The sequence below is a fragment of the Pezoporus wallicus genome, unplaced genomic scaffold (assembly GCF_028554395.1).
Source record: "Pezoporus wallicus isolate ANWC-B61680 ecotype Strahan unplaced genomic scaffold, APGP_CSIRO_Pwel_v1 contig_7505, whole genome shotgun sequence".
In the NCBI taxonomy this organism is placed as follows: domain Eukaryota; kingdom Metazoa; phylum Chordata; class Aves; order Psittaciformes; family Psittacidae; genus Pezoporus; species Pezoporus wallicus.
Window position 1 is genome coordinate 257007 of NW_026638908.1, and position 15421 is coordinate 272427.

Below are 15421 nucleotides of genomic sequence, written 5' to 3' on the forward strand. Positions count from 1 at the left end.
TGCAGTGACCTCTCACAGCAGGGAACCTGCACTGAAAACACCCTGTTACTGCTGTTCTTCAGCCAACGCTTGGTTCACATCATGCTCTTCACTAAGTGGAAGCAAGTATGTATCAGCGAGCACAACTACTGTAGGCAGGAAATACTCATTTAGAGACAGAGAATTTGGCACGGTCTGTGGTGTGATGTATCACAAAAAACCTCACGGCAGCTAAGTCAAAGACTGGGATCAAAGGGAGAGCCAACTTTCCCCAGCACCCATGGAAAAAGCACTCTTGGCCACTGCTGCTCAGGATATGTATCATAAACTGGCTGAGATCTGGAGTGGAGTATGATGACAAGAGACCAAAAAAATAGACAACTTAGAGATTATGTCTTTGTCTGGCCCTTTGGTAATTCCCCCTAGTTTAGCAGTGTCATTGCAGCTTCTCCTAAACATCTTTCTTCTGGCTGGCACTCATGTGGATTAGGTTCATCAACCCCACTCTCACTGAACACTGACAGGCACCCTCCATGTATTAACTTTACAAAGAAACTGCTGCTACTGAACAAGACTGCTTGTGCAGACAGGTACTTACTGGAATACTTCCAGTTGGGCTGGCATGAATTTCATCCACCCCGTGGTAACCATTTGTAATATCACACATGCAGTAGTTACTGACAGAAGGGGACCTGAAAGTGTGACCCCCTTCACAGTCGATCTCTGGGCTGATTCCACAACCAAATGTGAAAGAAGCAAGGGAGTGGTAATGTGTGAGGAGAACAACTGCATGGATGAGCTCTGCCAGGGACCAGCTGTTCTCTTCGGTCTTCAAAAGTTGCTTTAAAATTAACACAAATCAAGTATTAAAGTCATTCAAATGATTCCACCTTAATGCAGTTTATCAACACAGTTCTTTACTAGGTAGAATTATTCTTCCAATGTACACACATGCTTCCTAACCCTCTGCTGCCAGTGGCGTGCTCAGTGCCCTCACCAGGAGACCTGCTAGCCGTAGACTCGTGGTTGAGCCACAAAGGAAATGGCTTCTCTGCCCTCTCTGGCCTTCAGCTATTCAATCAGTTGGGGTTTTCACTTTGCAGCATATGGTTTGTACTGAGGCCAGACTGACTGACATCAGAAACTTCACACCTCTGGTGGAAGATGTAACCACAACAGTTGCATGTTTCTTCAACTGGCCTTTACCGTCTCAGCAAACCCTGGCAACTCCTTGTGCACCAGCTGTGTAAAAGCTCAGCACCAGGGCTGGGCTCCCTCCATCATGTCCCTGTGGGTGGTGGAATGCTCTATATTTGACAAGAAGCTTCAAGCCCCAACTTCCCCTTCAGGCAGGAAAGAGTGGGAGGTTTGGGGCCTTCTGGTGGAGCTCATGCCCTCCCCCCGGCCCAGCACCCTGCCTCACATGAGCTGTACAAGGGCACAATTAACACACAGTGATACAACACTGAAAGCCAGTAACACAGAACATCTTTCACCCTAACTGGTTCTTAACCCTAAGAATCTGTGATTGCATTACTGATAACTAAGGGTATGCTCCCGTTACTCCATGGAAGATTTACCTCAATGTGTTCCTTGGTGATAAGCCAGGGTCGGTGAGCCAACATTTTGTTCAATTCTCCTAAATTTTGCAGTTTTTGAGGTGCATTTTCTAGACCATTCAACCATTTAGGGTCTCCACCGACATGAAGGAAGTCATTCACATGGAGGTTAACAAGGTAAGAGCACTGGTGTCGTGCTGCAGCCTAGAAAGGAAAAGGCAGTTGTGATACTGAAAACAATTACTGTAAGTTGGTGCTTTATGACAAATACCGTAAGTCATTGTTTCCTCAAAATATTCAAGAGTAAGACTTGCAGTGATCAAAGGTTGAAGTAAGAACAAGCTGAGATTAACAAATCAGCCTGTTTGATTACTGTTCTCACAACATAATTATTCCTCATTCTCACACATTATAACTATGCTGGCTACAGATGCAACATGCTTGCATCCAGGGAGAAGCACAGACATAGCTTTATGGTGTGACCTGAAGTAAGCAATCCATACTGCACAGTACTGCCCAGTGGGGAAGAAGCAAGGCTGCCTCCAGGTGAATCTTCACCAGCAAAAACAAAAGCAGGTTTCAGAACACATATAAGCAAGAAAGACACAGGGCAGCTTTTCAGCAAACAGCAGACCCAGTAGCATTTATTCAAAAAGAAACAGAATCACAGAATCCTAGAACGGTTTGTGGTGAAAGGACTTTAAAGGTCATCTATTCCAAACCCCTGCCATGGGCAGGGACACCTCCCACTAGACCACTTTCCTCCTCATATTAGGACACAGCCCAAGATTTTAATTCAGCTTCAGTGAGCAAAGACCACTGAACTGGCAGACTGGAAGTTATGAAATCAACCACTTCTGGCAGAAAACTTGCTTAGAATGTAGATTCAGAAACAGATGATGGGATGGACTGTCTAGTTAGAGGGAGGTGTCTTTGACAGGACACACACACAAACAAGCCTTTCTGAAAAAGATTCGGAGATACTAAGGAAATCAAAATGAAACAGTTGTCTTATTTTTTAACAGATTTGTTTCCCCCCATTTCTCACAGTCCAATAAAAACTATGAACAAAAAGTACTGCTCTTATGAAACAATCTGTAAACCAGACACAAACAAACCTACTCTGCTTTTCCCCTTAGCTCCTGATGAAATGCCTCTCCAACTAGAAACTGCAAAACACAGTAATCATTGCTATTAAACAAGACCAGACTGTTGCCAAAGCGGGTCTTGCTCCTTTCTGTTCCAGCATACCATTATCCCGATGTAGTGTCGGTAATGAAGCGGGAGCGGGCCATCCATTTGCAGCAGATAGTGCTGAGTTTTTAGAAAGCTCTCAAGATACTGGGGGTGGAAAACCATCACCAAGGTAACGTTGTCCAACCGGCCCAGAGCAGCGAAAGAATCCGCAAACAGCGCGTGCATTGTGGCGTCTTCGTTTCCCACCTGGATTGTCTGAGTGAACAGAAAGAGCAATCAGTAATGCTGTCGAAGAAGTACCAGAAAAATAGCAAACACATATATTAGCCACAGCATCCCAGAGATCCTGGTGAAAGAAACTGTGTTATAAATCTGTTAATGGCATTAAATCAGTGCGCATAATGCAAGTCACATAAAATCCCTTTATTACCTCTCATTTAGGAGATCACAGGTGGTTTTATCAGCAAAAGGAGGTTTTTGGCTTTACACTTTTACAGCACTGACTTCTCATTTTTAACTGTTTCAACTTCACCTTCTTCAGTGCCCCTATTTGACCTAACTTAGTTTATTATAACAACGAAAAGCTAACTGAATAATCATTTTTACTATGGGGAAAAGAAGGAAAGAAGTAAAAAAGCTAAGACGCCAAGAGAGAGAAATAAAAGGAAATTGAAAGTTTAGGCTCTAAAATTCCTAGAAAACCACAAGCATATTACTAATGTTTCCCCTGCTCCAAATTCTCTTACCAGATGATCCCAGGAGAAGCACCAGAAACACTCAGCCACAACACTGACACTTCTCAGATTATGCAGAACAGTAGAGGCAGCTCAAGATAAAGCAGCCCCAGAGCAGGGGGCAGATGCTTTGTAGACCAGTAGGAAACTACATCCAGGTGTTCACAAGGAAACAGACACTTAAAGCAAACAGTATTGGGTTTCTTATGCTAGATAGCAGTGTTAAAGGAGTCATAACTTTTCCAAAAGTCCCCAGGGCTCTCACTGCTTCTGTACACTGGAACCATGGCCAAGTCTCACCAGGACTGAATGTGATCACAGCTCAAAATCTTTGACAGCTCAGCAGCTGTCCTGAAAGCAAGTGTGGGTTACTACTAAAAGGGTGTTCCTTAAAAGCATAAAGTTCACTGTGTACTTGAAAACATTACCACACCTCCTTCTCCGGGATAAATCTGCTTGGTCCGTGTCCCAGTGGTCTAGGAATTCTTATTCCAAGTTCCTAGAAAAGAAAATTACACCATCTCAGCATTTAGTTATAAACAGCTTTTAGCTGTGGCTGCTAGAAGGAAAAGAGTTCTGCAGTCAGAGCTGGGCTTATCTGGGTACTAGTGGTACTCTTACACGGGTACTTCTAGTAGTACCATTTGTACAAATACAAATCATGTTTTATACAAGTGCTTTATAATTAGCCACACTTGTTTACGGTGTACTCCCCACTCCAGCAACAAAAACCGCAACAACAAAGGCCCTGCCAACCGAAGCAAACACACACAAATTCATATGCACACTACAGCCTGGTTCACAGAAAATTCTGCATCAAGCATATTTTGGCAGAGTGTCCAGGACAAGGAGTTCAGTACACAGCCGTCTGCTGTGTGGTTATGCCACTGATACAAAACGAGACTGGTGTGTGTGTGTGTGTGTACATCCGCAGTACACCAGCACAAAACACTCTGTGCATCTGTCAGGAAATGGAACAGCTGTAACCCTAATCAGATTTCTTTTTCCCAACCTCAAAGAGCTCTTAAACTGCTGAAAGTACCTGATCTACATTTGCATCTGCTTCTTTTCAAGACAGGATAAAAAGCTATTCACACTGGGAAGGAGGAAGAGGGTTTTGCTCAATCAGAACAGCAGCAGCCGTGCTATGGACAAGTTGCCTTGCTGATGAGAGGAAGGCTGAATACGATACCTGTCCAGCAAGTTTTCTACTTGCCCTCTCCTTCGGCTATATGAAGCTTTCTGCCAGGCCTACAGCACCCTGGGCCCTTCCTGTAGCCAAGGAGCAAACTGCATAAAAGACAAAGACTTGGGTGCATTTGTGTCCCACCTGTTAAACCATTCTGTTTGGAAGGGTGAGTGCCATGGGCTCAAGAGCAGCTTCTGCATTTGGCACAATCAGCCCTCACAGAAGACCCAGCAGGGTCCATGGGGCATGTACCAAAGCAGAACATGGCCTCACCTTGCATAGTCACGTGTGCCCACTTCCCCATCACCACAGAGGCTCACTCCTTCATATGCACAGCACTCGCTGCAAGCCAGCGCTACTGTGGGGACTGGTCCCCAGGCAGCGGCATGGCTTCCCCAGGAAAGATGGGAGCTCCCAATGGGGCAGGCTGATGGCACAGTGCTCTTAAAGATGGATGGAGACCTGGGATTAAAGCTGAGGATGGAGCTAAGTGCCGAAACACTAGGCTATACGTAAGTATCCCTGACTGTTAGTTTATCTGTTCTTCTCTCTTCCCTGGACACCTTTTAAAACCTCTCCATTGCCAACGTTCCATAGCCCCACACATCATCTTCTGATGATACCAACTCCTCCCAGGTTCTCAACTGGGTTTAGGTTAATAAATGCCTTGTGTGGAGCATTGAGCCAGTTCAGGCCATGTAGGGCAGAGGGACTCCTTCAGCTGCTTTAGGCCTCAAGAACAAACCAAGTCCCTAAACGCTGACTGCAGTTTTTAACTTTGCTACATAGGCAAAGGCTGTTGTAACAAGCAATACCAGCTGCACTCACTATTGCACTTTTTCTGTCTTAGCTGAGGTTTCTATTTGCACGAGTTCATTGTACGAGAAGCAGTTTTATTAATTAGTTACTGTTCCCTGAACTTTCCCCTAAGATTAAAAACCAGCTTCAGAGAGCCAGAAACAATCACAGCAGATCTAAGGCAAAACTGCTGAAGCCCATCAGTCTGTCAGTCTCCTTAAATCCTAAGTGAGATGCCTTCATTTCTCAAGTCTTACTTGGATAAAGTGAGATCAAAGGGCAGCTCTCACTGCTTGTCTTTTCAGATTCTCCCTGGGACAATAATGTTTGTGATGTAGCTTTATCCTGCTGAGGGTCCCAACATCCACAAACAGATTCTGCCTGCCAGTTAAGTCTCTAGCAATGTCACTCACAGGATGGATTTTTCATCTTAAAACCACCCTCTCTCCTCAAAGGCCTAGCACAGTTCTTATCTCGCCTACAAGTACACCAGCAAATTAGAGTAACATCTTACGTCCAAATGACAGCAAGGGAAAAAAGTTTGTACGCATCATTCAACTTAGCAGATATCTGCAGTTGTCTCCAAATCAAGCTCTCCAACAGAAATACCTTGAAGTTTAATTCTTGAACACCATGTTACAATCTTCTCCTTTCCCAGAACAATTATAGGAAGAAAAAAACCAAACCAAACCAACAGCAGAAGACTTAAGAACCTGGGATCAGTAGGCTGCTGCTGTGTTTTGCCTCACAATCTAAAATACATCGGTACCAATACACTTCACAGTTTTTACAACCTTGCAGAAGTCAAACTACTCCGATTACACTGCATCTAACAGGTTACATTACTGAAGTAACCAAACCCTCTCTGCAAAGCAACTTAAAGAGTTTTTTAAGGATTAAGTTCCATCTCCCTCATGGCACCAGCCTAGCACCCAAGATGCCCGTGTTCAAGTCTCCGTTTTGACATAGACCTTGCCAGGGATCTGTGAAGATGAGCCTCAGTTTCCCATCTCCAAAATGTTTCTTCCAGAGGGTGCTGAGAACACATTCTTATTGTGAGGCCCATGGTTACCACAGTCATGAGAGCTGTATAAAATCTGACCTATTGGAAATTGTCTGAAAATTGTTATTCTTCACTTACAAGCTGTGGCAGACCTTTTGACAACTGCTTCCCCTCTTTTTCAGAAGCAGCATTTAATCAAATTCTCCTAGTACTGGAGAAATAGCAGGCATCTGTGGGTGCTCACAGTATCCCAAGAATTCAAATACTATATAGACATAATACTCAAAACAGCGCTAGAAGTATCTTCCCTTAATTTCGAACATATTTCTATGCTCCACGTTGTCCTTCACTAACCAATCCATCTTCCAAATACACTCAAGAATCACCACTCTCCAGCTTTCCCTCTCAAAGGCAATACCCAGCCACACCACCAGGCCTCTCTCCAGCACCTTCCCCATGAAGAAGCACCTGGGACACCAACAAGAACTTGGCAAAGCAGCTGGGGGGGACTGGGATGAGCAGCAGTTGTGAGCAAACAGAATTTATTTTGGTTATTAAAGAAGCACCTTCCATGTGATTCCAGACCAGCGAGTCGGACACCAAAGTGACCTACTTAGTGCCACGTTTTCTGCATCAAAATTCTCCTGGCTTTATACCTTCCCCTTGTTACCTTGCCATTCCACTTCCATTCGGCCTAGAAACTGCAGCTGGATACGGCTCAAAGCTCAGCAGAAAGCAAACCACACACGAGGTGACAACAACAACGACAACAACAACATCAGAGGCACTCCATCTTCAAAGCCAGAACATAAAACTCAGATGGCTGCAAAGCTGAGCACCAAGGGTAGAAGAGATTCCACTTTTCAACACCCAGAAGTTCTCAGCTAATAGAGGAAGCTGGACCTCACCAGCCGCCGATCAACTTCACTGCCCACTTCCCAGAGGTACCTTGACAGAGAAGCAAGACTTTAGCCATGCAAATGTATCACTGTGCTGGCAGAGACCCTCAGGAATCACAGAAAAGCCTCCTCTTTGCTCTTCTGTGATGTAACTTTTATTTCTCTACAGCCACTATTATTATCTCCATGGGTCCTATGGTCATCAGATACCTACAGTCATCAGATAACTACAGTTTCTGAATCTATACATCCCTCGTCACTGCCATATCTGAGCACCATGCATTTAATTCATGCAACAATCCTGAGGTAGAGCAAGAGTATTACCTCCCATTAAAAAAAAACACACCCGAGAAACATAAACACTACATGTCTATCAGAGGCTGCTACAGAAGACTGGTGGCTTGAGCTGAGCTCTCTCAAGTCATGGGCTAATGCCCTAACCACCAGACTGTGTGTCTTCTCAGAGACTTCTCAGCCAGGAAATATGCTTTATGAAAATCTGCACCAAGAAACATCTCTTGAGAGCCGAGACAGAAGAGTTAATGAGACGAGCCTGCAAACTTCCTTATGTACTTCCCAGTCACCACTCTGTCCCACCAGCCTGGCCCTCTTACAGTACATCCAACTTCACAACGACAACCAGACCGGAAATCTGTACTGCATACACATATGTGCTCAGAGAAGACCACTCTAAAACCACAAAGACGTACAAACTCACTCTACTTACTTACAGCTGTTCTGTATCTTAAGACTCTGTCAATCAAGCCCACTTTCAGGTAACTTTTTTAAGTGCCTTGAAAAGAGCAGGATTCCCATGGAATTTAAGTAACAGTTGAACTGCAAACACTTAGAAGAGCTCACCTCTGCAAGTGACAGAATACCATCTGCTTTGGTTCTGAACCTCTTCAAAATGTAAGTGAAGAAAACAAAAAAAAGGCACTTCTAAACAGACACCCAATATCAGAAATTCCACCTAGAAACACTGGAGCCGAGTTAAGCAACACAGCAAGATGCAGGATCTCTAGATCAGCAACAGCTCCCTACCCCAGGCACAGCTCTTGCTCCATGGGGCACCTAAACTGCTTTTTCAGATCCCTGTTCCTCTCCTCTGCTGGCTCCTGGCAGCCAGAGCTCTTCCCACAAAGCCTCTCCCAAACTCTGAGTTGTGTCAGATGAGCATGGGGACTTGTACCAAACTGTTACTTTTCAGTCATTTGGGACTCACGAGCTGAGCAGTAGCTATGAACCACAACCTTCAGACTGCTTCCCTGGTGTTAGCACAGTGAGTCATTTTGCTCCCCTCAAGTACAGTCAGTACCAATATCAAATGTTATCTCCCAGAGAAACTTATTTACATACTTACTTAAGCCTCCTCTAAGTGCAAAAGAACATTTTATCATAGACAAGCCACAGGCAAAGTGAAAATACAATTATCAATTCACTTCACTAAACCACATTTGGATTAACATCTTCATCTGAATCATCTGCGTCCCCATTAAGAATTAAATAATGCTAGAGCCAAACAAAATTATATGAAAATCATGCCCTTATGCAATATAAAACAATCTAAAGGACAGAAACAGAGAAGGGAAATTAGTTTGAGGTGACCTTCTTTGGAGGTAACATTTTCCCAGACAAGCAGTGATCATTTTACATAATCTAAGTGCATTCCTGCTCAAGCTTAGGGTTAAGAAGGGCACAATGAGCTGTGGCTTAAAAACTCCTCCAATATAATCTCCTAGTAGAATAAACTCCCCCCCCCAAAAAATGTGCCAGCACTGAAAATTCAGCTTAGTGTATACTACAATGAATCTGAAGCTGACATTAAAAATACCCACTTAGAGCTTTATATGCTTGTAAAATAAAATGTCCCAAACCATCCAAGGCAAGCTTTGGCACTTACCAGTCTAAGAGGCCTTGTGCTGCTGCTGCTTCACTCACTGTGTCTGGTTGCTATTTCCCCTTTAAAGGTCACCAACAGCAAAACCTCACTGTGGTGGCACAGACAGGCTACAGATTTGGACTTTTCTTGTTTAGAATCTCAGCGACAAGTGATTCATCACCAAACTGATACACACTCAGCTCAAAAGCTGTATCTTCAGTTATGCTGAAGGCTCAGCCTATCATTCAGCTGAAGCACTGGACATGTCCACACTTGCACTGATTTTAAAAAGTGAGAGCAAGTACTCCCTCTCTGTTACAAAGCGCTTTGTTCCACAGACCTACTGCTTTTCACCAAGATCAGAACACAACAAGCATTGAACTGTTGCTGTTTCACATAGAGTACATTATTCTTACATGAATGTAAATACATAAATTACTCCAATTTAAATACCGGTAAGTGTACTTTCTCTGAGTATCTCAAAGTCCTTTGAAATATCAGGTTTTAAAAACACCCCCAATCAGTCTGTGTGACTTGATTCAAGACAGAAATCGAGGCGACTGTGTGCCCTCAGTCACACACCCTGTTCACAATGGCAGGAATAAAAGCAAAGCCCAGGCTCCTCAAACTCCAGCACCTCCTCTCTGGCCAGCTTCTGACACCGGGCAGTAAGAGCAGGTCCAACTGGAGCAGTCTCAAGTGCTACCTATTCTTCCTTAGCAGTAATAGCTCTTCCTGAAGTGGTTTTGTGACACAACTGCCTAACACCACAACCCAATTTACTTTTGATATGAGCTCACTGAAACCAAGAGGGTGAATTTCAATGATTGGTGCTTGGCTTTTCTATATGCCAATTCTGTAATGTGCATTATGACAGAAAAAGTATTAAAGGGGAAGGGACTTAGAAGGCACATGTGCAATGTCCCTGCCATCAACACTGTTTAAATGCCAATAAATCAGTGACACAGAAGAAAACAAGTTTAAACATGACAGTTACAGTATGCGTTATGTAGACTGCACTGCTGGGTTATGTCAAAGCAAAGCTATTTGTATCTAAGAGTACCAGATCTATACAAACAAGAAAAACAGGATTTAAAAATATCCTTTAAAAGAAAAATCTTAACGTGGTGACACTAAGAAACTTGGAAAAAAGATCCAAATCAGCACTTTAGTTCCTGTCCAAAATGCTACCGACTTGCCTTTGTTCGCAATTACAGCAAGCTCTTACCAGAAACACAACACCGGCCCCACTGTTTCAAAAGGATAACCCAAGTCTGTACAAGAATGAAATAAATACCGGGCAATTCATAGGCAAAAAGTACTTGGATAAGCCTAAAACCCCAGCAGACACCCCACCATCGCACACACTGGCGGCGCACAGCCCTTCTGGGACCAGGTGGCAGTGGGGAGGCTAACGACAGCATCCGCACTGGTACTGCAGGCAGCAGCTGGATGTCCCCTAGGAGGGAGCTACAAAGGACCTATAGATCCCTCCAAGTCACCGCCTGTAGCAACGAACGTCCTCAGGGGTCGAGCGAGGAGCCCGCAAGGAAGCGCTCCCCCTGCCTCCCCAGCTCTCTGCAGGGGGCCCCCCACCCCATTTCCCAGCAGGGATCTCTCCGTGGGGATGAATCCGGACAGCGGGACCGACCGACTACCCCGGGGGGGGTCCAGCCATGCAGGGGTGCCCCGCGGCCCGGCCCCTCTCCTCCCTCAGTACCTGGTGCTGGGGGCCCGACCTCGCCTCCCTCACGCCAGCGCTGCGGGGCGAGGGCCGGGCACGCTCCCCTCGCACCGGGCACGCTCCCCTCGCACCCCACGGCAGCTCTACCTCACGGCCCGGCACCGCCGGCACGGAACGGGCCGGGCCGGGCCGGGCCGGGCCGGGCCCTCCCCTCCCCGCCCCACGGCCCGGCCTCCTGCCCACCCCCCGGGCGGAGCGGCATGCAGGGCACTGCCCCGACGGGGCGGAGTGGAGCGCAGCGCCGGTGGGGTGGGACCTACGTTCTCCCGGCTGCCCCCTTTTCCAGCTGCGGGAACCCCAACGCGTTTCCCGGACAGGAGAATAAGCCCCGGCTCAGAGCCGGCCGGAGGGCAGGGCTGAGGAGAGGGGTAACTCTCCCCCCATGGAGTCCCGCTCTCCTCCGCTCCCCTGCCCTCCCCGCACGGAGCAAATCCTCGGACAACCTTTCCCCCTCTCCCCTGTTCCTTATGCAAGAGTTTCTACCTTCTCTTTAAGCAACAACGTAATTACGGGTTTTAAACTGAGAAATCGCAGGAGGTTAACATTTTGTAGCTATCTGTGTGACTAAGTGCGCTGCTGCAGACATTTGGCCTCCTGCCCGTTCCCAAGATCATAACAGTCCTGGGCAAACATATGTTTTGCAATCTCATCAGCAAAACACTCGGGCTTTGTTTGCAGCAGGCTGTACTCCTCTCGCTGACCCCCCAGGGCTGTAAACTCTGCCAGATGCCTTACATCCCCCTCCTCTTTTTGCTCTGGGGTTTTATGTCACCAATTATTCCAAAAGAAACAAGTCCCTGAGCTGCCCTGTGTGATTCTGCTGTTTTGGGGTTTTTTCCCTTCCTCAGCAATCTAAGATTTATAAAGCTACATTTTGTTAGATCACTTTCCTTCAAATATTTTGAATGAAAATAAACTACGATAGACCACAAGATGAGAACTTAGGTTGCACTTTTGATGGGAGTACAGCTCTGAACCCCTGAACACACTCATCTGGGGGAGGAAGGCCTCTGTCTACAATTCAGGCATCTCATTTTGAAGTCCTACCACACTATCTAACAACCAAGCAGGGACATTCATGACGCTGAACTTTACACTTCCGTTAAATGTAAAACTGAACACTGAAAAATTGTTTACAGGCTGTTCCTATTACGGGTGTAAGAACCTTGCGGTGAAGTGCAGAAAACACCGAGGACAGTGCTTTCAGGTGAATGTGGCAACATGACTTGAGGCAGCAGTTCTGCACATTTCTAATGCTAAAGCATTAAAAGCTTCCTTTCCTCTCCACTTTCTAAATACCACCACCAACCACTCTGGGCTATTAACTTGGTGAGCCAAGGGCTAGTCTAATTCTGAAGGCTTAGCAGCAGCTATGAGGTTAAATTAGCTAGAGATGCCCAGGTACCACAGCTCCTTATCTGGGGCCTTGGCTTTAAGCTGGTAAGTCTTTCCAGAAGAAATGAAGTGTGCTTTACACCTACTTGCACTTCATCAAATGCTTACCAGAAGCATGGAAAAAGAAGAAGAATGTGATACTGGCAAGGAAGGTTGCACTTTGTGAGGTAATAAAATAAACTAATGAAGAACACTGTTTCATTCCCACCAACTACTTCCTTACTTCAGGCCAAGACATAACAAAACTAGAAGGAATGGGCTCCTCTTGCTACACAGAACTGGCAAAGAACTGGCTTGCGCTCTGAAAAACTGTTGAAAAAGAGTAACTCCCTGGAAGCTGAAATGCAAGATGCCGCCTCACCACAAGCAGTCTTCCCAGATGTCGGCTGAAAGGTCCCCCCCTTCCATGAACTCGTTAACACCTTTGGAAGGAAGGGGCAGGGGAGGGGGGGCAGCACTCTTGCAGTTCCCAGAAGTGTTTTTCCCTACTGTGGTGGCTTGCCCTGCCTAGATATTAGCTTTGGAAGCCTGTTTATGTTAACATTTGTTGCTATACAAAGAACCTTGGCAGATACAGATTTTTCTCTGACATGTTCCAAGGGAAATTCTCTTGCATTAACCAACTCAAAAGCAGAAGGTAGAAAATCATACCATGTTCTTTGCCTGCTGCATCAGGATAAATGAAGGCAGTGACAGCACGTCAGAAAAAGCATGTACAAAGGGGAAGAGGAAGTTGCACAGCCATAGCAAACAAATAATAATGCTCTTAAAAGCTCTCCCATATGGCCTGAGTACACAAGCTCTGCTCAGGCCCCAGGTGTTTCTCTGCCTTAGCAGAATCTCATCACCCCACTCCATTGCGTGTTCTCCACCCCAGCCCTCACACCACTACTTCCAAGGTGCAACTCCTTCAAGTGGGAGAACATGCAAAACTGAGCTACGTGCTCATCTGTAAATCAGTACACAACTGGAGACTGAAATTATTTCCTCTTAGGGGCTAGTAAGACAAGCTACAGGAGCACCTTCATGAGGGAATATGGTCTGACACCTGCACAAAGCTCACTTGGGTACTAAGAAGTGCAGACCCCAGTGCAGCCAGGAGATATGGGGAGAGACCTACGGTACTGTTTGCCTAACTTGAGTGTTTTCCTGGGGAAACACAACATCATGTTTGACCATGTATCGATGCAAGTAAACACGGATCTAGTAAAATGCTCATAAGGGAAACAAACAGCAGCAAATGTTTAGCATGAAAATATCAATAGATAGATACCAAATCTCCTTTCACCCAGAGTGTAGGATAGATACACATAAAGTCATCTAAAGCAAACACCACCTAAACCATGGAAATGTACTTTCATAGCAAGCACTTCCATAAAAGCTGCTTGCATAAAGGGATGACATTTAACATCTGTGCAATCCAAGTGAAGTCATCAGAAATGCAGTTTTTCCTTATTGCTACAGTTAAAGAAACATCCTGGTGAAACTAAAAGAAGACCAACCAGTTACAATGTGAAAAGCCTGATCCTGCATAATCATATGTCTGTACTTAGCCACTGTAACTGGAACAGTTCCATTTCAGTCCAATTGGGTGTTTTTTTTCAGTCAAGTTCAGCACAAACAAATGACTCTGAAGAACTGGCAAGCCAAGGTCTTAAATTCTTTCCATAGGAAAGCTATCCAAGCAGGAGCACTCAAAATGCCTGTTACTGCAATGTCCTGGACATCAAATTAATATCCCAGCAGATGATCAGACAATCCTTTCCCAGGAACATTTACAAGTAAAACCAGATAATTCTTTGGGGCTCTGAGCTACCCGATTTGCATTAGTTCGTAGGACTAGATTTCTCTCTTGTGGTTTCATAGGGTAGTGCCAGCTGTGGCAAGATGCAGCAAGCTCAGCAAAATGGATGTAAATACCAGCATTCACATCCAAATGTTTTTGAACACCCCCCCCCCCCCGCCCCGTGATGAGGGCCCCTAAGGGCTGCTGGGGCATAGTGTCTCCCAGGGCAACTAGACCTCCAGCTGAAGAGGTTACTCATACTAATCTGGGTGTCAATGCCCCTCGGGGAGAACAGGTCTCTCTCCTAAGACCTGTCCACCCAGCTGCTGCAAGCAGCACTCCGTATTGCACAGTCAGAGTAAGCAATTGGAGGGCTATTTTGGGTTGGGGTTTTTTGATTGTTTGGGTTTTTGTTTTTTTTTTTTTTGACTTATTTTGACACACAGAGGTTAGGCATTGCTAACAATGACCAGATCTCAAGGGACGTAACTCCTAGCAAAGCAGCAGCAATAAAAGCATAGGGGCAAGAATCAATTCAACCAGAACAGATCAAGCAGTTCCACTTAGTATGTTGCCTTAGTGAAGTCATCAGGTGTTTCAGTAGTGACTAAGCAGCCCCACGCTGGCCACTGTGAACATTTCCCTGTGGATTCCTTTTGTTCCAAGCTGTCCACAGCCACTACCCTTTTCATCATAAATTTCAAATGTATCTCCTAATCTTTCCTGTACTATACACCTGTTATTTCTAAAACAGTAAAAATGTTTATCATGATAACAATATGGCAGGTACAGCAATCAAACCGTTCATTACAGTGATGAAAGAATTTAAATTAACTAGAACGTATCATCCTAGTATGCAAGGTCAGTATTTCAAAGCATTCTTGATTTAACCTTAACAATCTGATCTGTCAGTCTTCAAAAAACTCATTCTATTATTAGAATTAGTACATAATTCTGGGAGGAGGATAAACTGTATTCTTTGTACACTTAAAATTCTTGCTGTATGTGTCAAAAAGGATCAGCACTTAGGAAGGGCATTGCACCTGATACCTTTATAATAATAACAAAACCAAGTTGTTTAGCAGGATGGAGGGCTGACAACTGGCCACATCAGGAAATGAGTTTAAACCAATATACAGAAGTTTTCCTTTTATAGTCTCTTGGATTGCAAGGCTGGCTAAGACTGAACATTTTACAATATTTAGAGACTATATTGCCAGTTCTTTGAACATTATCTATCCTTGAAATGCTATTTT

General features: G+C 45.0%; 1 protein-coding gene across 7 annotated transcripts in view; it reads right to left on the minus strand.

The window, feature by feature from the left end:
* SESN1 (sestrin 1) overlaps positions 1–15421 on the minus strand; it is a 78903-nt gene that overhangs the window by 5252 nt on the left and 58230 nt on the right. For 2 of the 7 annotated variants that reach the window (XM_057413155.1, XM_057413156.1), the window contains exons 2-5: positions 3903–3968; positions 2790–2990; positions 1560–1742; positions 578–820 (exon numbers count right to left, since the gene is read on the minus strand). In XM_057413155.1, coding sequence (XP_057269138.1) covers positions 578–820; positions 1560–1742; positions 2790–2990; positions 3903–3968 — 693 coding nt within the window. Of the gene's footprint in view, positions 1–577; positions 821–1559; positions 1743–2789; positions 2991–3481; positions 3830–3902; positions 3969–8085; positions 8109–9261; positions 9328–10562; positions 10795–10960; positions 10983–15421 lie in introns of those variants that run through there. The other 5 variants (XM_057413162.1, XM_057413157.1, XM_057413158.1 and 2 more) reach the window with 5 other exon arrangements.